Source organism: Pipistrellus kuhlii, unplaced genomic scaffold (assembly GCF_014108245.1).
Source record: "Pipistrellus kuhlii isolate mPipKuh1 unplaced genomic scaffold, mPipKuh1.p scaffold_m20_p_1, whole genome shotgun sequence".
NCBI classification, from domain to species: domain Eukaryota; kingdom Metazoa; phylum Chordata; class Mammalia; order Chiroptera; family Vespertilionidae; genus Pipistrellus; species Pipistrellus kuhlii.
In genome coordinates, this window is record NW_023425404.1 from 822,140 (window position 1) to 838,327 (window position 16,188).

At 42.1% G+C, this 16,188-nt stretch overlaps 1 protein-coding gene across 2 annotated transcripts in view; it reads left to right on the forward strand.

The window, feature by feature from the left end:
- EFCAB11 (EF-hand calcium binding domain 11) overlaps window positions 1–16,188 on the forward strand; it is a 123,391-nt gene that overhangs the window by 45,030 nt on the left and 62,173 nt on the right. The window contains exon 6 of one of the 2 annotated variants that reach the window (XM_036429253.2): window positions 10,287–10,311. The exons of the other annotated variant lie outside the window; for it this stretch is intronic. Within the exon in view, the coding sequence (XP_036285146.1) occupies window positions 10,287–10,293 (7 nt within the window). The 3' untranslated portion in view covers window positions 10,294–10,311. Of the gene's footprint in view, window positions 1–10,286; window positions 10,312–16,188 lie in introns of those variants that run through there. 2 annotated transcript variants of the gene reach the window in all.

Genomic DNA, 16,188 nt, shown 5'->3' on the forward strand with positions numbered 1-16,188 from the left:
CAGGCGTTCTGATCATCCTCGGTGACCATCCCGTCTGTGATGTCGGGACTTCTCAGTTTGCGCTAAGCACATGCTGCCTGCCTGCATGGCAGCACAGCTCTTCCCGTCTGTGATCTGCCGTTCAGGGTGCACGGGGGAGGGGAGACAGCCCCTCACACACCTGATGCATTGCTGTGCATGCCAGAGTGCAAGGTCCATGCCCAGGTGCACGTGTGAGGATAGAAGGTTTTGCGGTAACTGCAGTGAACCTCTCACATTGAACTCATTGAGTGAATATCTCCCATGAGCCCCCCAAGACTTATTCAGAGACCCTCTGCACTGGAAAAGAACCACACGCCTTCACTTGTTGGGGCGATTGGTTGTTTGTAAGGTTGGTCACAACGCCCCACCCCTGTCAGTAAGCCCTGTGCAAAGTGGGTTGGCCTTCTTCCCATCAAGAGATAGAGTTGAACCCTGGTCAGCATGGATCAGTGGTGAGAGCATAGGCCTGCGAACCAAAGGGTCGCAGGTTCGATTCCTGTGAAGGACACGTACCTGGGTTGCAGGTTCCCTGCTCTGGTTGGGGTGCGTGAGGGAGGCAACCAATAGATTTGGCTCTCTCATATCGATCTTTCTCTCTCTCTCTCCTTTCTCTCCTCCCCCCTCCCTTTCATTCTCTCTTAAAAAAAAAAAAATTAATGGAAAGCATTTCCTTCAGTGAGGATTAACAAACAAACAAAAAAAAAGAAATAAGACGTAGAGTTGATTTCTCTGCCCTCTGAATTTGAACCGACCTGTGACTGACTTTGATCAAGGACTGTAGCAAAAAATAGCAAATCGCTATATCTGAGGGTGATCTTGGGAATACACCTCCTTCCACAAAGGTCCCATCTGCTGCCGAGTCCCCACTGTGTGCACACAGAAGGTGAGGTTTGTTTGTGATACTTCTTTAATCGCAGCCGATGCATTTTAAAATTTACATTTCTATAGAAAGGGTCTTAAAAGTAGATAATAAATTGTGATTATTTACATGCCCCAATACAGTAATTCTGTTTTGTCTCATACTTTCCTGAATACACTGAGTGTCCAGATTATTATGATCTCTGAACGCATAATAATCTGGCCATTCAGTGTATATCCTATATAATAAAAGGTTAATATGCAAATTGTCTCCTCAACCAGGAGTTCGATCAGCAGGCAGGCCAGTCAACCACCCATGTTCCCTCCTCCTGGCCAGGCTGGCCAGACCCCACCCATGCAACACACATATATATGTATATATATGTATATACACACACATGTATATGTATATATGTATATATACACACACACACACACACACATACACTAAGTGACTTATTATGTGTTCTGAGATCATAATAATCTGGACACTCAGTGTATAATCCGAAGCTAATATCGATGTTTAAAATGCTAATATTTTTACAAGTCTAATTTTAAAGAACCTTGTGTCCTCGGTTTTCGAACAGCTGGAGTTGCCTCCTCCCCCCTCTCCTCCCCACTATATGGAAGCAAGCTCTGCATCTGCCAAACAGCGCAGCAGCCTTACCTGACAGTGTGTATTTCACTTTTGTGATACTGCTGTGTCCCAGTAACATTTTCTTTCATGGGAAATGACGATGGCTTCCAAGAGTATATATGTTTTTTTTTCAAAATCATGAAATTTAAAAAAAATGAAACTTCATTTCAGACAGAATGATCTTTGCTTTTATAAAAGTAGATTTTATTTTTTTTTAATGCCTCTGGGGCTATACAAAACTAACAAAATAGAAACAGACTCATGGATACAGAGAACAGACTGACAGCTGTCAGAGGGGAGTGCGGAAGGGAGGCGGGGTGAAAAAGGTGAAAGGATTAAGCAAAGCAAAACAAAACAAAAAATCCTCATAGACACAGACAACAGTATGGTGATTACCAGAGGGGAAGTGGGGGGAGTGGCAGAGGTAGAAGAGGGAAAATGGGGGAGGGGGCGGTAAACAGATTTGACTTGGGGTGGTGAACACAATACGATATACAGATGATGTAGTATAGAATTGTATGCCCGAGACCTATATGGTTATACTAATGTCACCCCAATACATTCAATAAAATTTTTAAAAATAAAATAAAACAAAACATTCGTTTTAGCAGGTCAGCTTGAAAAATGAGGCGTTTACATTTAACATAGACAAAGTCGCTCACGATAGTCAGATTCAGGAACTGTGCCAGTAAAATTGTGTTGGAATGATTCTTGAGTTTGCTTTTCTAAGGGATCGCTTTCCCCTTTAAATGTGTACTCAGTAAAATAGTTATTCAGATCCTGTAGGCATGTAGGAGCATCCCATTCATGCCTAACACAGGCAGGGCTCTTCATGGGCTCTTACTCCTAACGACTGCCCTAATGTGTTGTGTCTCCTTTTTCTGGCTGAGAGAAGGCATCCCATCTCATAGGCATTTTACTCAGTAATATGTTCATATTGCATTTCACCTCGTACTGTTGCCCAGACGACAAGAATACCTGCAGCATTGCGATAGCTTATATCATTGCTAGAAAAGCACATGGTAATTTGGATAGAAAATAATGTAAGAGCATTGGTAACAAAATATAATGAAATTAGTGCCTCGTGTAAAACTAGTGAAAGGATTTTTTTTGTTTATGTTTTTTGTTTTTAATGGATCAGATCTGTGTGATTAAAATATGTAAATTCAATAATATCCACTTTGGTGATCTGGGTGGTGTCTGCTCTCTCCGATACTCCTTCTAAGAATTCCATTTTCTTCTACTCTCCCCTCTTTTTAAGTGAACTCAATATTAAAGAGTTTGAATTTGTTAAAATAGGGAATGCATCTGCTATAGTCTTAGAAGCCCTGACATGAGGACTTTTAAATTGGGCAGGCATATATTCACAAATCCATTCAGCCAATGGTTATTGAGCACCTACTGTGTGCCTCATATCTTTCTGGATGCTGGGTGAGAGCCCTGAACAGAGCAAAGTAGGTCCCTGCTGCCCGGGAGTTCACAGTTCACAGAGGTCACAGTAAGAAGGCAGACAATGACTGAGTCAACAGGTGACTTCAGGCAGAGATAGGTTGTAAGGGAGTAAGCTGGAATAAATGACAGAATGACTGAGTTGAGAAGGGGGGGTAGTTTTAGATGGGAGGTTAGGGAAAGCATTTTTTTGTTGTTAATCCTCACCAGACGAGTGCGCAGGCGATGTGGAGGCTTTCACTGGATAGCGGCCCTCCGAGATTGTATCTGTTACTCCAATCAGTAGTCAGCGGCCTTTTCTAGCATCTCATTTATCCTTAGTTACATATTGTAAAATGGTATCAAGGAGCACGCAGCCAGTGTGGATGTCGGTGATCTGTGACGTTAGTGCAGTCTTCCGTTGTTCCCCGTCCTTGGAGACAGACATGAAAAATTGGGTTCGAGGCTTATGCATGCGTCTGTCCAAAAGGGTTTATCATTTGAATGCCTCTCTTCTGGAGGAAGGAAGTTGTTAAAAATTAGCAAATAAATAAAATACATGAAAGGTTAGCCAGGACCAGTTTGGCTCAGTGGATAGAGCGTCGGCCTGCGGACTGAAAGGTCCCGGGTTCGATTCTGGTCAAAGGCATGTACCTTGGTTGCGGGCACATCCCCTGTGGGGGTGGTGCAAGAGGTGGCTGGTCGATGTTTCTCTCTCATCGACGTTTCTAACTCTCTGTCCCTCTCAATTCCTCTCTGTGTAAAATCAATAAAATATATATAAAAAAATACATGAAAGGTTAAAAATATCTGTTTTATTTTTTAATTTTTGGTTAATCCTCACCCAAGAATATTTTTCCATTGATTTTTAGAGAGAGTATAAGGGAGGGGGACAGACAGACAGACAGACAGACAGACATTAATGTGAGAGAGACATCAATTAGCTGCCTCCCGCACACAACGAGGGCCGGGTCTCAAGCCTGCAACCTAGGTACATGCCCTTGACCAGAATTGACCCCGGGACCCTTCAGTCTGCAACTAAGCCAAACCGGCAAGGGTTAAAAAATATACATATATTTTTTTAATGTAGCTATGCAGATTTGTAGACTCTGTTCTGTTATTACGGTGAAGATTCAGGGTGTCTGACTGAGACAAGGGAATCGGGGAAATAATATAGACTGAATTCTTTCTGTGTCATAATATGTGGTCATAATATGTGGACTTAAAATTTCCACTAAATTTAACTTTCCAGGGATTTCAAAGACACTGAAATGCATTACTAAGAGCACTTACTGGCTCTTCCTCCAGATATCATTAATAAAAATATTTTGTTATTTTTAAAAAGACAGTCGTTTGGGCAAGATCTAGAAGCCCATCCCCCGTTTGCTGCTGGAGATTCCACTGCTCGGATGCCTGCTTGGCTTCGTTTGTCCCAACTCTCCCAGTCGGTGGTTTACTAGGTTTTCTTTTTATTTCTTTATTGATTAAGGTTTACATATGTGTCCTTATTCCCCCATTGCCCCCCACTTCCCATGCATGCCCCACCCTCCTGTAGTCTGTGTCCATTGATTAGGCTCATATGCATGCATATAAGTCCTTTGGTTGATCTCTCTCCTCCTTACCCCCACTGTCTCCTACCTTCCCTGAGGTTTGGCTTTCTGATCAATGTTTCTCTGTCTCTGGATATATTTTTGTTCATCAGTTTCTGTTGTTCATTATATTCCATAAATGAGTGAGATCATGTGATATTTATCTTTCTCTGCCTGGCTTATTTCATTTAGCATAATGCTCTCCATCTCCGTCCATGTCGCTGCAAATGGTAATAACTTCTTTTTTACCGCAGCGTAGTATTCCATTGTGTAGATGTACCACAGTTTTTTAATCCACTCCTCTGCTGATGGGCACTTAGGCTGTTTCCAAATCCTAGCTTTGGTGAATTGGGCTGCTATGAACATAGGGGTGCATGTATCCTTTCTGATTCGTGTTTCTATTTTCTTGGGATATATTCCTAGGAGTGGGATCACTGGGTCAAATGGGAGTCCCATTTTTAGTTTCTTGAGGAAACGCCACACTGTTCTCCACAGTGGCTGCCCCAGTCTGCATTCCCACCAGCAGTGCACGAGGGTTCCTTTTTTTCCGCATCCTCGCCAGCACTTGTCATTTGTTGACTTGTTGATGATAGCCATTCTGACAGGTGTGAGATGTTAGCACATTGTCGTTTTGATTTGCATCTCTCTGATGATTAGTGACTTTGAGCAGGTTTTCATGTGTCTCTTAGGCCTTCCTCCTGTCTGGGAGCACCCCACACCGGCGCTGCCTTCAGCATCTGTCTCCAGGCACTGCCAGAGCCTCTTCCCAGAGCACACAGCTCTCATAGCAACTTCAACTCTGCTGTGTTTCCCTGATAGATGGGCGTGTGGTATATAAGTCTGTGTACACTACATACGCAAATATTTGAGGCAGGAAAGAAAAAAATATGTATGTTCCTCCCAGGGTCAGAAGCAAAGCGTTCCATTGCAAACAGGATTCAGGCCCCTTGGGCAGACCGGCCGGTTGCCTTTCCCTCCCTCTTCCCCTAGCTCAATTAAAAAATATATTTTTTTAATTAATTTTTTTTTTTTACAGAAAGGAAGGGAGGGATATAGAGAGTTAGAAACATTAATGAGAGAGAACTATCAATCAGCTGCCTCCTGCATATCCCCTATTGGAGGTGTGCCTGCAACCAACGTACATGCCCTTGACCGGAATCGAACCTGGGACCTTTCAGCCCACAGGCTGACGCTCTACCCACCGAGCCAAACCGGTTAGGGCCCCTAGCTCGATTTTAAAAATCATTCATGTGTGCCTTTATATTTTATGACACAGATTTATGCATTTTAAATAATACGTGGTATTGTTCTGTATATTTTTAAACCTTACATAAATGCAAGTTGCTTTTCTTCGTCTGATAGTTTTAAGACTTATCCATGTTAACACATGTGTCTCTCCTTAATTTTCCCTGCTGTCTAGTGTTGTGTCGGGGCGCAAAGGGGCACACTAGCTTGCCCCTAGACCAAGCTGAGAAATAGATGCAAGTGTTAGAGAGTAGTGGGTAAAAGTGCCAGCTTTGTTTGTGAGAGAGCCTCTTGGAGGGTTGGGCTTGCTAGAAGGCAGCCAGAATTAAATAGGTTTTACCCTTTCCAGCACTGGTTGTGTAGTTAGCCTGGGACTCCCCCAGGAGGGCGCCCCTGTGACCCGGGGGAGCAGAGCCCATAGCGAGCAGGAGGAGGGGCACAGAGGAGACAAGTCACTTCTCTAGGAAGGATGTTGAGGAGGTGGAGAGGTTGGGAATGGTACTCCTGAAGTGGTTCCTCCGCGTGGAAATATGAAGACGTGGAAAAGGGCGTTTCCCCCAGACATTCTCCTCCATCACATTTATACGTTCATCCTCCTACTGATGACTCCTCCGTTGTTGTGAATGGGGCTGCAGTGCGTATTCTGGACCTCGATGGCAGAGCTTCTGCGGGCACCTACATGGAGGGGGATGGCAGGGTCATCGCTGTGCGTGTCTGCGCCTGACGCCCTTCCTCCGTGGCCCTTCCCCTTCTCACTTACCGGCACGTTAGAATCCCTTCCCACCGTGTCCTCATCAGCACATGTTATTCAGCTCCTGAGTGCGTGCCAGTCCGCTGGGTGGGAAATGGCATCTTACTGTAATGTCAGTTTCCCTGATTACTCGTCAAAGTCAACATCATGCCTGCTAGCCGGTTGGTTGTTCATATTATTGGACCACATAAAAAGGTTGAGTTATTTTTTATATCAGTTTAAAGGGATTCTTTATATGTTCTGGATACAAAGCCTTTATCATTTTTGAGTCACAAAATTTTTTATCTGTTTGTGGCTTGTCTTTTCCTTTTCAAAAATAGGATACCTTTTGATACATGTCTGACACACACACACACACACACACACACACACGAATGATTTGGAAATTTCATTTGGTATTATATATATTTCCCCCCAGAGGGCTTAGAGAGAATTTTAAAAAAGAGAAAGTATATATGCTGGCATGGGTCAGTGATTTAGCGTCCACCTATGAACCAGGAGGTCATGGTTTAATTCCTGGTCAGGACACATGCCTGGGGTGCAGGCTAGAATCCCAGTGCGAGGCATGCAGGAGGATCAATAATTCTCTCTCATCATTGATGTTTCTATCTCTCTCCCTCTCCCTTCTCTGAAATCAATAAAAATATATTTTTAAATAAAGAGAGAAAACATATGACTCTGCTTGTCCAGAGTCTAACATTACGTGGAGAATGTGTGAAGTGTCACCTGAGCATGCGAATAGGCTCTCTCTTGGGATTTTCTGCCTGTTGGAATGTTCATAATTCCCTTTGAACAATTGCTCGTCTTTCTTTCTTACATTAGGCAGTTTGAGCAATATTTCTGCAAGATTTACCTTACCTTTCAAATTCTTTGACATCCTAGAACTGAATGCTTAATGTTTGAACCCTAATGCTTAACTTATGAATTTTTGCCTTAGTGTAGTGACATGAAAAGGCTGTTCCACAAAATACCTCTGCTCTACCAAAAATCAGATTTATCTACCATTTGCACACTCTTCTGTGTAATAAAACGTTCCCACTTTGACTGGTCCCCTGGTAGGGCTGAAATGATGCTCCATTCTCTCCTTAGAGCTTGCGGACGTTGTTAGCATCGAAAGGCACTCAAGTACTAGGTCACAAATATGCTCCTATTGCATCTTTTAAAAATATATATATATTTCTATTGATTTCAGAGAGGAAGGGAGAGGGAGAGATAGGAACATCAATGATGAGAGGAGGATTGATCAGTTACCTCCTGCTTGCCCCGCACTGAGAATCGAGACCAAAATCCGGGCATGTGCCCTGAACGGGGAATCAAACCGCCACCTCCTGGTTCATAGGTTGACACTCAACCTCTGAGCCACATCGGCTAGGCAGGAAATTGCATCTTGACTTTGCCCATTATTAGAATGGCTTCTTCCAAGGTTCTAGACTTTCACCACTAAAAAAAAAAAATCCTTACAGAACAATCCATACCATCTCTTATTTTACATACGTGAGAGTAAATGACCAACCCGAGGTCACACACCGAGGCGGGCACAGATTAATTTATGATCCGGGTCTCATCTTGTCACCGTGCACTCTCCATTGCAAGGGTGTCAGAGTCCCTTGGGGATGCTGTGACAGAGACCCTAGGCTGGGGCTTAAGCAAGAGACGTAGGGGCTGCAGCCCCAGGTCAGGGTGCTGGCAGAGTCAGTCTGGTGAGGACATGATTCCTGGTTCACAGACCGCTGTCATTTTGGTGTGTCCTCACCTTGGGGTCCCTTTCATAAGGGCACTAAGCAGCCCCCAAAGGCTCCACCTCCAGATACCATCACATGCTAGGTTTCAGTGTATGAATTGGGGTGGGGGTGTGGGGCACTAACATTCCGTCTATGGCCAATGGGTTGTAGATATATAGAATCATAGCTTTGTTCTCTATCTTTAACAGTGACGATTTTAAAAAAATATACTTTATTGATTTTTTACAGAGAGAAAGGGAGAAGGATAGAGAGTTAGAAACATGAATGAGAGAGAAACATCGATCAGCTGCCTTCTGCACAACCCCCACTGGGGATGTGCCTGTAACCAAGGAACATGCTCTTGACCAGAATCGAACCTGGGACCTTTCAGTCCACAGTTCGACGCTCTTTCCATTGAGCCAAACCGCTTAGGGCAACAGTGTAGATTTTTACAGCTAGATATCTTTGAGAGGTTTCATTGCACTTAGCTTTTTGCGGCTGGCAGCTTTTTTGTTTGTTAGCGCTGAAGGAACTACGTTTCATACTTCCTTAAGTTAGCTCCATGGAAGTAACATTCACTGTTTTCCTGCCTTATTTTCAACTGGTGTTTACATGCTAGTCTTTCCAATAGGTTGTATAAATAAGTTAAATGTTATGGTAAATTATTCCAAAATGGCATATTAACAGTTTGCATAAATTAAAACGAGGCTGTAATAGTTTGAATCAGATTGGAACAACATGTAAATTTGTAAATGTGTGCAGTTAATTTCTTTTAATAGTATTTTTTTTTCATGCTTGGCTATCATTTGTTTATTTAAGTCAATGTGTTTAACATTACAATGAGTGCATTTAACCCAAGAATTAAAACATTACCATTAACTCACGTACACCCACTTGCTCTCCATTCATCCTATCTTCCATCTTTCCTACCCTAGGAACCACTATCCGGAATTCAGTGATTATTATTTTCCTGCTTTAAAAATACATACATACATACAAACATACAGAGACACATTCATACATGTGTATACATTCACATGCCTGTGTAGTTCCCTAATTTTAAAACTTCCTCATTTTAAAACTATATAAATGACTGTCAAATGTAGAGTAGTCTTTTGTGACTTACATTTTTCACTCAGTATGTTTCTAATATTTATCCTTGTTTTATATATAACTAGAGACCCGGTGCACAAAATTCATGCAAAAATAGGCTTTCCTTCCCCCGGCAGCCGGCACCAGCTTCCCTCTGGCACCCAGGACCGGGCTTCCCTGGCAGCCCTGGCTTCATCCAGAAGGACATCCGGCCTAATTAGCATATCATTCTTTTATTATTATAGGTTGTAATTCACTCATTTTAAATGTGTATAGCATTCCACTGTACGACATTACCATAGTTTGTCTATTCTCCCATTGGTGAGCATTTAGTTTTTCTCCCCCCCAATTCCGTTTATTTTTGCTGTTGCCAGTAATAGTGTCTGAACAGTCTCGTATCCTCGCTCCTGGTGCCCGTGTGCAAGTGTTTCTCTCCGATACGTACGTGGGAGCAGAATTCCTGCGTTATGATGTATGCGTATGTTTACTTGGTGCCAGAATAGTGTAATGTCAAATGAAGTTTCCTGATCGTTAGCATTAATTTACACAAACAACAAATTGGGCAAGCCGGAATCTCGACTGGTGTTTACATGCCTGTCTTTCCAATAGGTTGTATAAATAAGTTAAATGTTATGGTATGTTATTCCAAAATGGCATATTAACATATCTTCTTCCAAGCAGCCACCAAACCCCAGTTCCGGTGCAGGCATGGACCCGCAGCCTCCGGCAAAAGTGGCTTGGGGATGCCAGCTTTCCACTAGCCGCTTTGGGCTCGAGCTACCCCAACGATATCGCCTGGCCCCGCTGTTTTCGTGTCTTACTCGGCATTTTTGTGTGTGTGCTTCAGTGGGGGCATTGATCTGATGATCCCAAAACAGAAACTCAACCTAAATTATTAAATACTTTTTCCCCTCAAACTTTTCTTTTTAAACTCTCTTTTCCAGATATTGATTTATTGAGCAGAACACCGGCTCTGTTAAGCGCTGGAAGAGACTAACCACTCATCTGTAAGAGATGCAGAGAATTCTTAAAGTTAGCCATGCGTTTCTAAAGCTCAGTGGCCCTGGCACTTTAGCTGTGCTGTTTTCTCTGATGGCTGTTTGAAGGCTATGCCCAACTATTGGACCATTCACTGTCCTCCTGAATGTCAGTTAGAAGCTGTACGCTATTTTGTTGTGTCGTAAAGCACTTTACCAGGAAATAGTGATATAATGTAATGGACATGCCGCTAATAAATCTCAGCCTTTTAATTCCATACATTATCCGTAAGAAGAAACAGTGCAGTGTTTTCTCTTTTCATCACGGAATGAAGTCTAAACATCATTCCTTGAACTTGCCTTCAAGATTTATTAAAGCGCAGTGGGGCTCAGTCCCGGGAAACCAGGTGCAGGCTCCCAGGGGGCCTCTCTCGGTGAAGTCACAGGACACGCTGCGTTCCCCCAACACGTGTGAGATGTTGTCAGGGGAGCTCGTCTGAGACCCAGCGCCCAGGGCTTTCATTGTGGGACAATCATGAAGGCAGTTTCTCTGTCTGGCGTGAACCAAATTTCCAGACTTCCAGAAGAAGAGCAAGGGTGTCACATAAACCCTGTTGCTGCACAGCCTCAGGCCCGGTGACCCATTCTTATAAGTTAAACTTCCGGAAATCCAAGTTCTCAGATGCCATCCTTGTAAGCGGGACAGTCAGGGCTGGTGTGTGAACTCCCTTCTGCACGTGGAGTTATGGCTGAAATCTCTAAACCGCTTGCTATTTGCCAGGCACTGTTCTTCCTTTATCTCATCCTCACAGCAGCCATTTCATAGGTGAAGCACTGAGACACAGAGAGGGTAAGAAACTTGTCTAAGGCAGCACAGCTAACAAATAGTCAATCAGCATTCAAACTCAGGTTGCAGAATCTGTGATTTATCAAATGCTGCATTGGGGGTGTGTGTGTGTGTGTGTGTGTTTTGTTTCATTTTATCCTACTTCATAGATAAGATGTTTCATAATTTCCATAAAACTGAGATGAAAATAAATTCTTTATACAGCCTTGTCTAATCTTTAATGTTTTGTGGCTCTTAATTTTCAAGTTTGGAAAATCATGCTAATTATCGTATACAAACCTTTCCTGGTCTCATATGCTTTTCTCAGCTGTTCCTGGGTCTGAGGATCTGAATTGTTCGTTTCCGTTTTTCTAGAAGAAGGTCTTCTGCTCTTTAACTACAATGTAGTCCCCCTGTTTCTTCTCTGCCTCCTTCTGGTCTCCTAGAATTGCTATCATAATAAAAGTGTAATATGTAATCAGACCGTACGCCCTTCTGGATGAAGCCGGGACTGCAAGGATCGAGCTCCTTTGCACGAATTTTGTGCATCAGGCCTCTAGTGGTTTGTAAACGAAGACATGGCGGCATTTCTGTTTTATTTCCTTTCTTACAATTCTCATCAGTGTTAGCCTTAGTATCTTGGACAATGACTTGGGTCTGGGGTAGAGGTGGGAACTCATAGCGTTGGAAGAGCTTGCCTCTCTAGGAGTGTACTCGAGATCCTTTTTTTCTGAAATGAAGAGATCAACTGTTTCTTCAATCCATTCCCCAGAAAATACATCATAGCTTCTAGAAGAGTTTGAACGTTTACACGTGTGCTCGGATAGGACACAGATGTTGAAATGCCTCACTCTAATACTCTTTTACTGTTCATCGTCACCTGTTTTGATCCCGGCCTGAGCTTGCTCGCTTTATTCCGTAACACCTGTTCCCAAGAATACGTTTACAGTCTGTTGTCTTTTTTTTTTTTTCCAATGGATGGTACATCCGTTAGGAAAAGGTCGATTTCCGCCAGTGTCATCCAACGAATACCTCAAGGAGTCCTTGCTGTGTTGTTTTCAGTGTTATTTTAGGTCAGTGTAATACTGTCACACTGTTTTCACTTAAATGCCATATGAGAAGTCACGCTGTACGACTGAGGTGCGATGCTTATTTAGATGTTCATGGATAGGACAGAAGTTATTTTTAACTTCTTAGAAAGAATTGTCAAACATTTAAACTGCTGCCCGATGACAAATGTGCCCGCATTTCTGTAGGCTTAGAAAGCTTACGTCTCTTTCTTCCATTATGAGGACCCACGCTTCTCGCTCGCTGTTGGAGGCGGCATTTGCTTCTTTCTATTCTGGGTCTTTGCATTTGTGGTTCCCTGTTTAAACATTGCATCATCCGAGAGGCCTTTCCTACCCAAAGTGACTTCATCCTGTCCTCCCTCGCCCAGCAGTAAATCTCTGCCACCCGGCTCCCTGCCATGCGTGGCACTCACCGGCCTCAGAGATGGTCTTTCATCTCTGTCGGCTTATTGTCTGTTGCTCACACGTGACTCTAGAGCTCACCGGAGCAGGAGTGCTGTCTGTTCCGTCTTGATTTCATCTGGGTGTTCAGGTCAGCACAAAGCACATGGCCATTTCGTTCTGGTGGAATGAATGAATGAATGAATGAATGAATTTATTAAAGATTGTCAGAAAAATAAGTTATTTAGGTTAGCTACGGTATTTGATTGTTACCGATTAAAGCACATCAGATTTCCTTTGGGTTTCTTCAAGAGGGTATCTCATTGAAAAAAAAAAAAAAAAAAAAAGCCACATTTTTTAAATCCAGTTGCCTGTGAATGGGCTTAAATATTTAAGTTGTTTTAAGTCTTCCATACCTTTCTGTTTGTGCATAGGTGCAAGAATTCCTCCAGAGTAGTGCTTTCCAATCTTTTTCGCTTTATTTGCCCCCCTCTAGGCACAACAAGATTATTTATAAAGCACAATGTGGTAAACAGACAAGTTTCTATTGGCTGAAAGTAAACTGCCTGCCTGCCCTAGGGACTCTGGGGCTCAGCATCTTGCCACACCTGTGAACCCTCTGAGGCCGAGTTTTGGGATGTGTTCCAGGCGACAGTCTTCGTATTTCCCTAAAAAGATTCTTAGAGCCCTGACTGGTTTGGCTCAGTGGGTAGAGTGTCAGCCTGCAGACTTAAGGGTCCCAGGTTCGATCCCAGTCAAGGGCATGTACCTTGGTTGTGGGCACATCCCCAGTAGGGGGTGTACAGGAGGCAGCTGGTCGATGTTTCTCTCTCATCAATGATTCTAATTCTCTATCCCTCTCCCTTCCTCTCTGTGAAAAATCAATCAAATTAAAAAAAAAAAAAGATTCTTAGAAACTATGAACTTCCTCTTGCGATTTTAGTTCGATAGCTTATGGTTGCCTAGCATATCATTCCCAGTGTATTGTAAATATTGGCATTTAAAAGTAAAACTGTTATATCACTCTTAAATGTATCCAGTGAAATCCAAATACCATAGTGATTTGATACTCTTCATTTTCCTTTCCAAAAATGTGTGAACAAGCATTGAAAGTGATATGAACACAATCTTCTTTAACAATTTGAAGTTTTATTCTGATGTAGTATTTTTTTCATCTTTCTGGCTTTCAGTGGTGGTATTTTAAAATTAGGCTTATTAAATTATAATTTACATATTGTAGAATTCTCCATTGATGGGTGTACAACCATATGAGTTTGACAAGTGTACGTCATGTGTAACCGGCACCACAATCAACATATAAAATATTTCTATCCCTTTTGATTCCCTCTCTCCACTCCAGTCTCTGGCACCATGGATCTCCTTTCTGCCCCTATGTTATTGCCTTTTCCAGAGTGTCACATAGTTTTTTATCTTTAGTATCTGGTTTGGTTCACTTCACATATTTGAAATTCATCCATGTCGTTGCACATATCCGTGGCTAGTTCCTTTCATTTATTTATTTGTAAATATACTTTATTGATTTTTTTACAGAGGAAGGGAGAGGGATAGAGAGCTAGAAACATCGGTGAGAAAGAAACATTGACCAGCTGCCTCCTGCACACCCCCTACTGGGGATGTGCCCAAAACCAAGGTACATGCCCTTGCCTGGAATCGAACCTGGGACTCTTGAGTCTGCAGGCTGACACTCTATCCACTGAGCCAAACCGGTTAGGGCTGGAGATATTTTTAAAATGTGATTCACATTTAAATCAGTAGACTTCGAGTAAATCAATTTACTTCCATAATGTGGGTGGGCCTCATCTAATCAGTTACAGGCCATAAGACTGAGGCCCGTGGGGGAAGAAGAAATTTTGCTTCTAGACCACCTTTGAACTTGAGAGGCTGCAACATCAATTCTTCCTGGATTGTATTATTTGGCATTGGTCTACTTGTCTACCTTTGAGCCAGTACCACCCCCTCTTAATTATATAATTTTATAATCAGTCTTGATATCTAGTAGAGCAAGTCCTAGAGCTTTGTGATTCTTCAGTATTTTCTTGACTTTTTTTTTTCCAACTTATTGCATTTTATTACAAATTTTCAACTTTACACTCTCAACCGCTATGTTCTACTGCCCTAAGAGTAATATTAGTTTTCATTTTAATGAACTAGCCAAGATTGCCAGGCCAACTAACTCTAAAGTCTGTATTCTTATTTTTTAATCCTCACCCAAGGATATGTTTTCCATTGATTTTTAAAGAGAGTAGAAGGGTGGGAGGAAAGGGAGAGAGAGAGAGAGAGAGAGAGAGAGAGAGATACATACATCAACATGAGAGACACATGAGTCGGTTGCCTCTCATTTGAGCCCTGACCAGGGCCGGGGCCGGGATTGACCTGCAACTTGATGGGGAATTGAACTGGAGACCCTTCCATCTGCAGACCAACACTCTAACCACTGAGAAAACTGGCCCAGCCTAAAGTCTGTTCTTCACTAAACTACCTGTCTCTCAGTAAGCCATAGAGTTTACAGCTAGACAGAGCTGACACATTTTAGTCACTTGTTTTCTTTTAAGAAATTAACATTTATTTTCCCCATTTTATTATTTAGTTTCCATTGATATTTTTTAATTTATTATAAGCCACATTCAAAAGAAAGGAAAAATGAAAGCAAGTTCTCAGTTTAGGATCAATTTGAAATATGGTAAGAACCTTTGAGTGTGAGATCAATTAGTTTGACCCCTTCACCTGGCTATGCAGTCCAGTATTGAGGAGAAAGGAGTCATGCAATAAATATTAAGAAAGCTATACTTGCAAAATTTAGAATAATTGGAAACTAAGAGTTATTAACAGACCAGATGTGAGAGGAGGAAATGCTAATACTAACACACACTTCTGCTTACACCTGTCTGACATTTCTGATAGAACAGCTTTGTTCCAGAGAGTTTATTATATACAATGACTTTTGCTTAAAATTCCTGTTTTGTAATAGGGAAAGAATAATCACTTTTACCCCTTTTTATAATTAGAAAAAAGAAGGCTGTATAAGGTTATGGCCAGAATAGCAGATAATCTTGAATAATAAGCCAATCCACACTCTACTTAGAAGTCATTGCCTATAAGAGTGGTGAGAGGAACAAGAGCCTTGAGTCCAGCAGTGCACATTAGCCTTGGAATTTTGTTTGGTGAAGGTAAAGCATGCTCATTATGTTCTTCAAAAATATTACTCAGACATGTATATAAGAGAAAACGATGGTATATGTTTGTAATTAATTGAGGTATTTATTTTGTGTGTTGTGTGTATGGGAATTTTTTTTTGGGGGGGGGGGGCATCTTACCACAGCTAAATAAATGCTTACAGCTCATTAAAAAAAAAAATAGAGCAAATTTAAATTGAGTACGTGATAGGGTTTCATAGGATTATCCCACAGTTAATGTTACAATCACTAAAGCAAACGAGTGAGATGAGGAAGAGAGCAGTAACAGGTGGTATGGTACAGAAAGAAACCAGGTTCGGGAACCGGAGAGGACATGGTAAAAGGAACATAAGAGGAAGTGACCTAAATTTCATAGAACTGGTGTCTTTAAATACAAA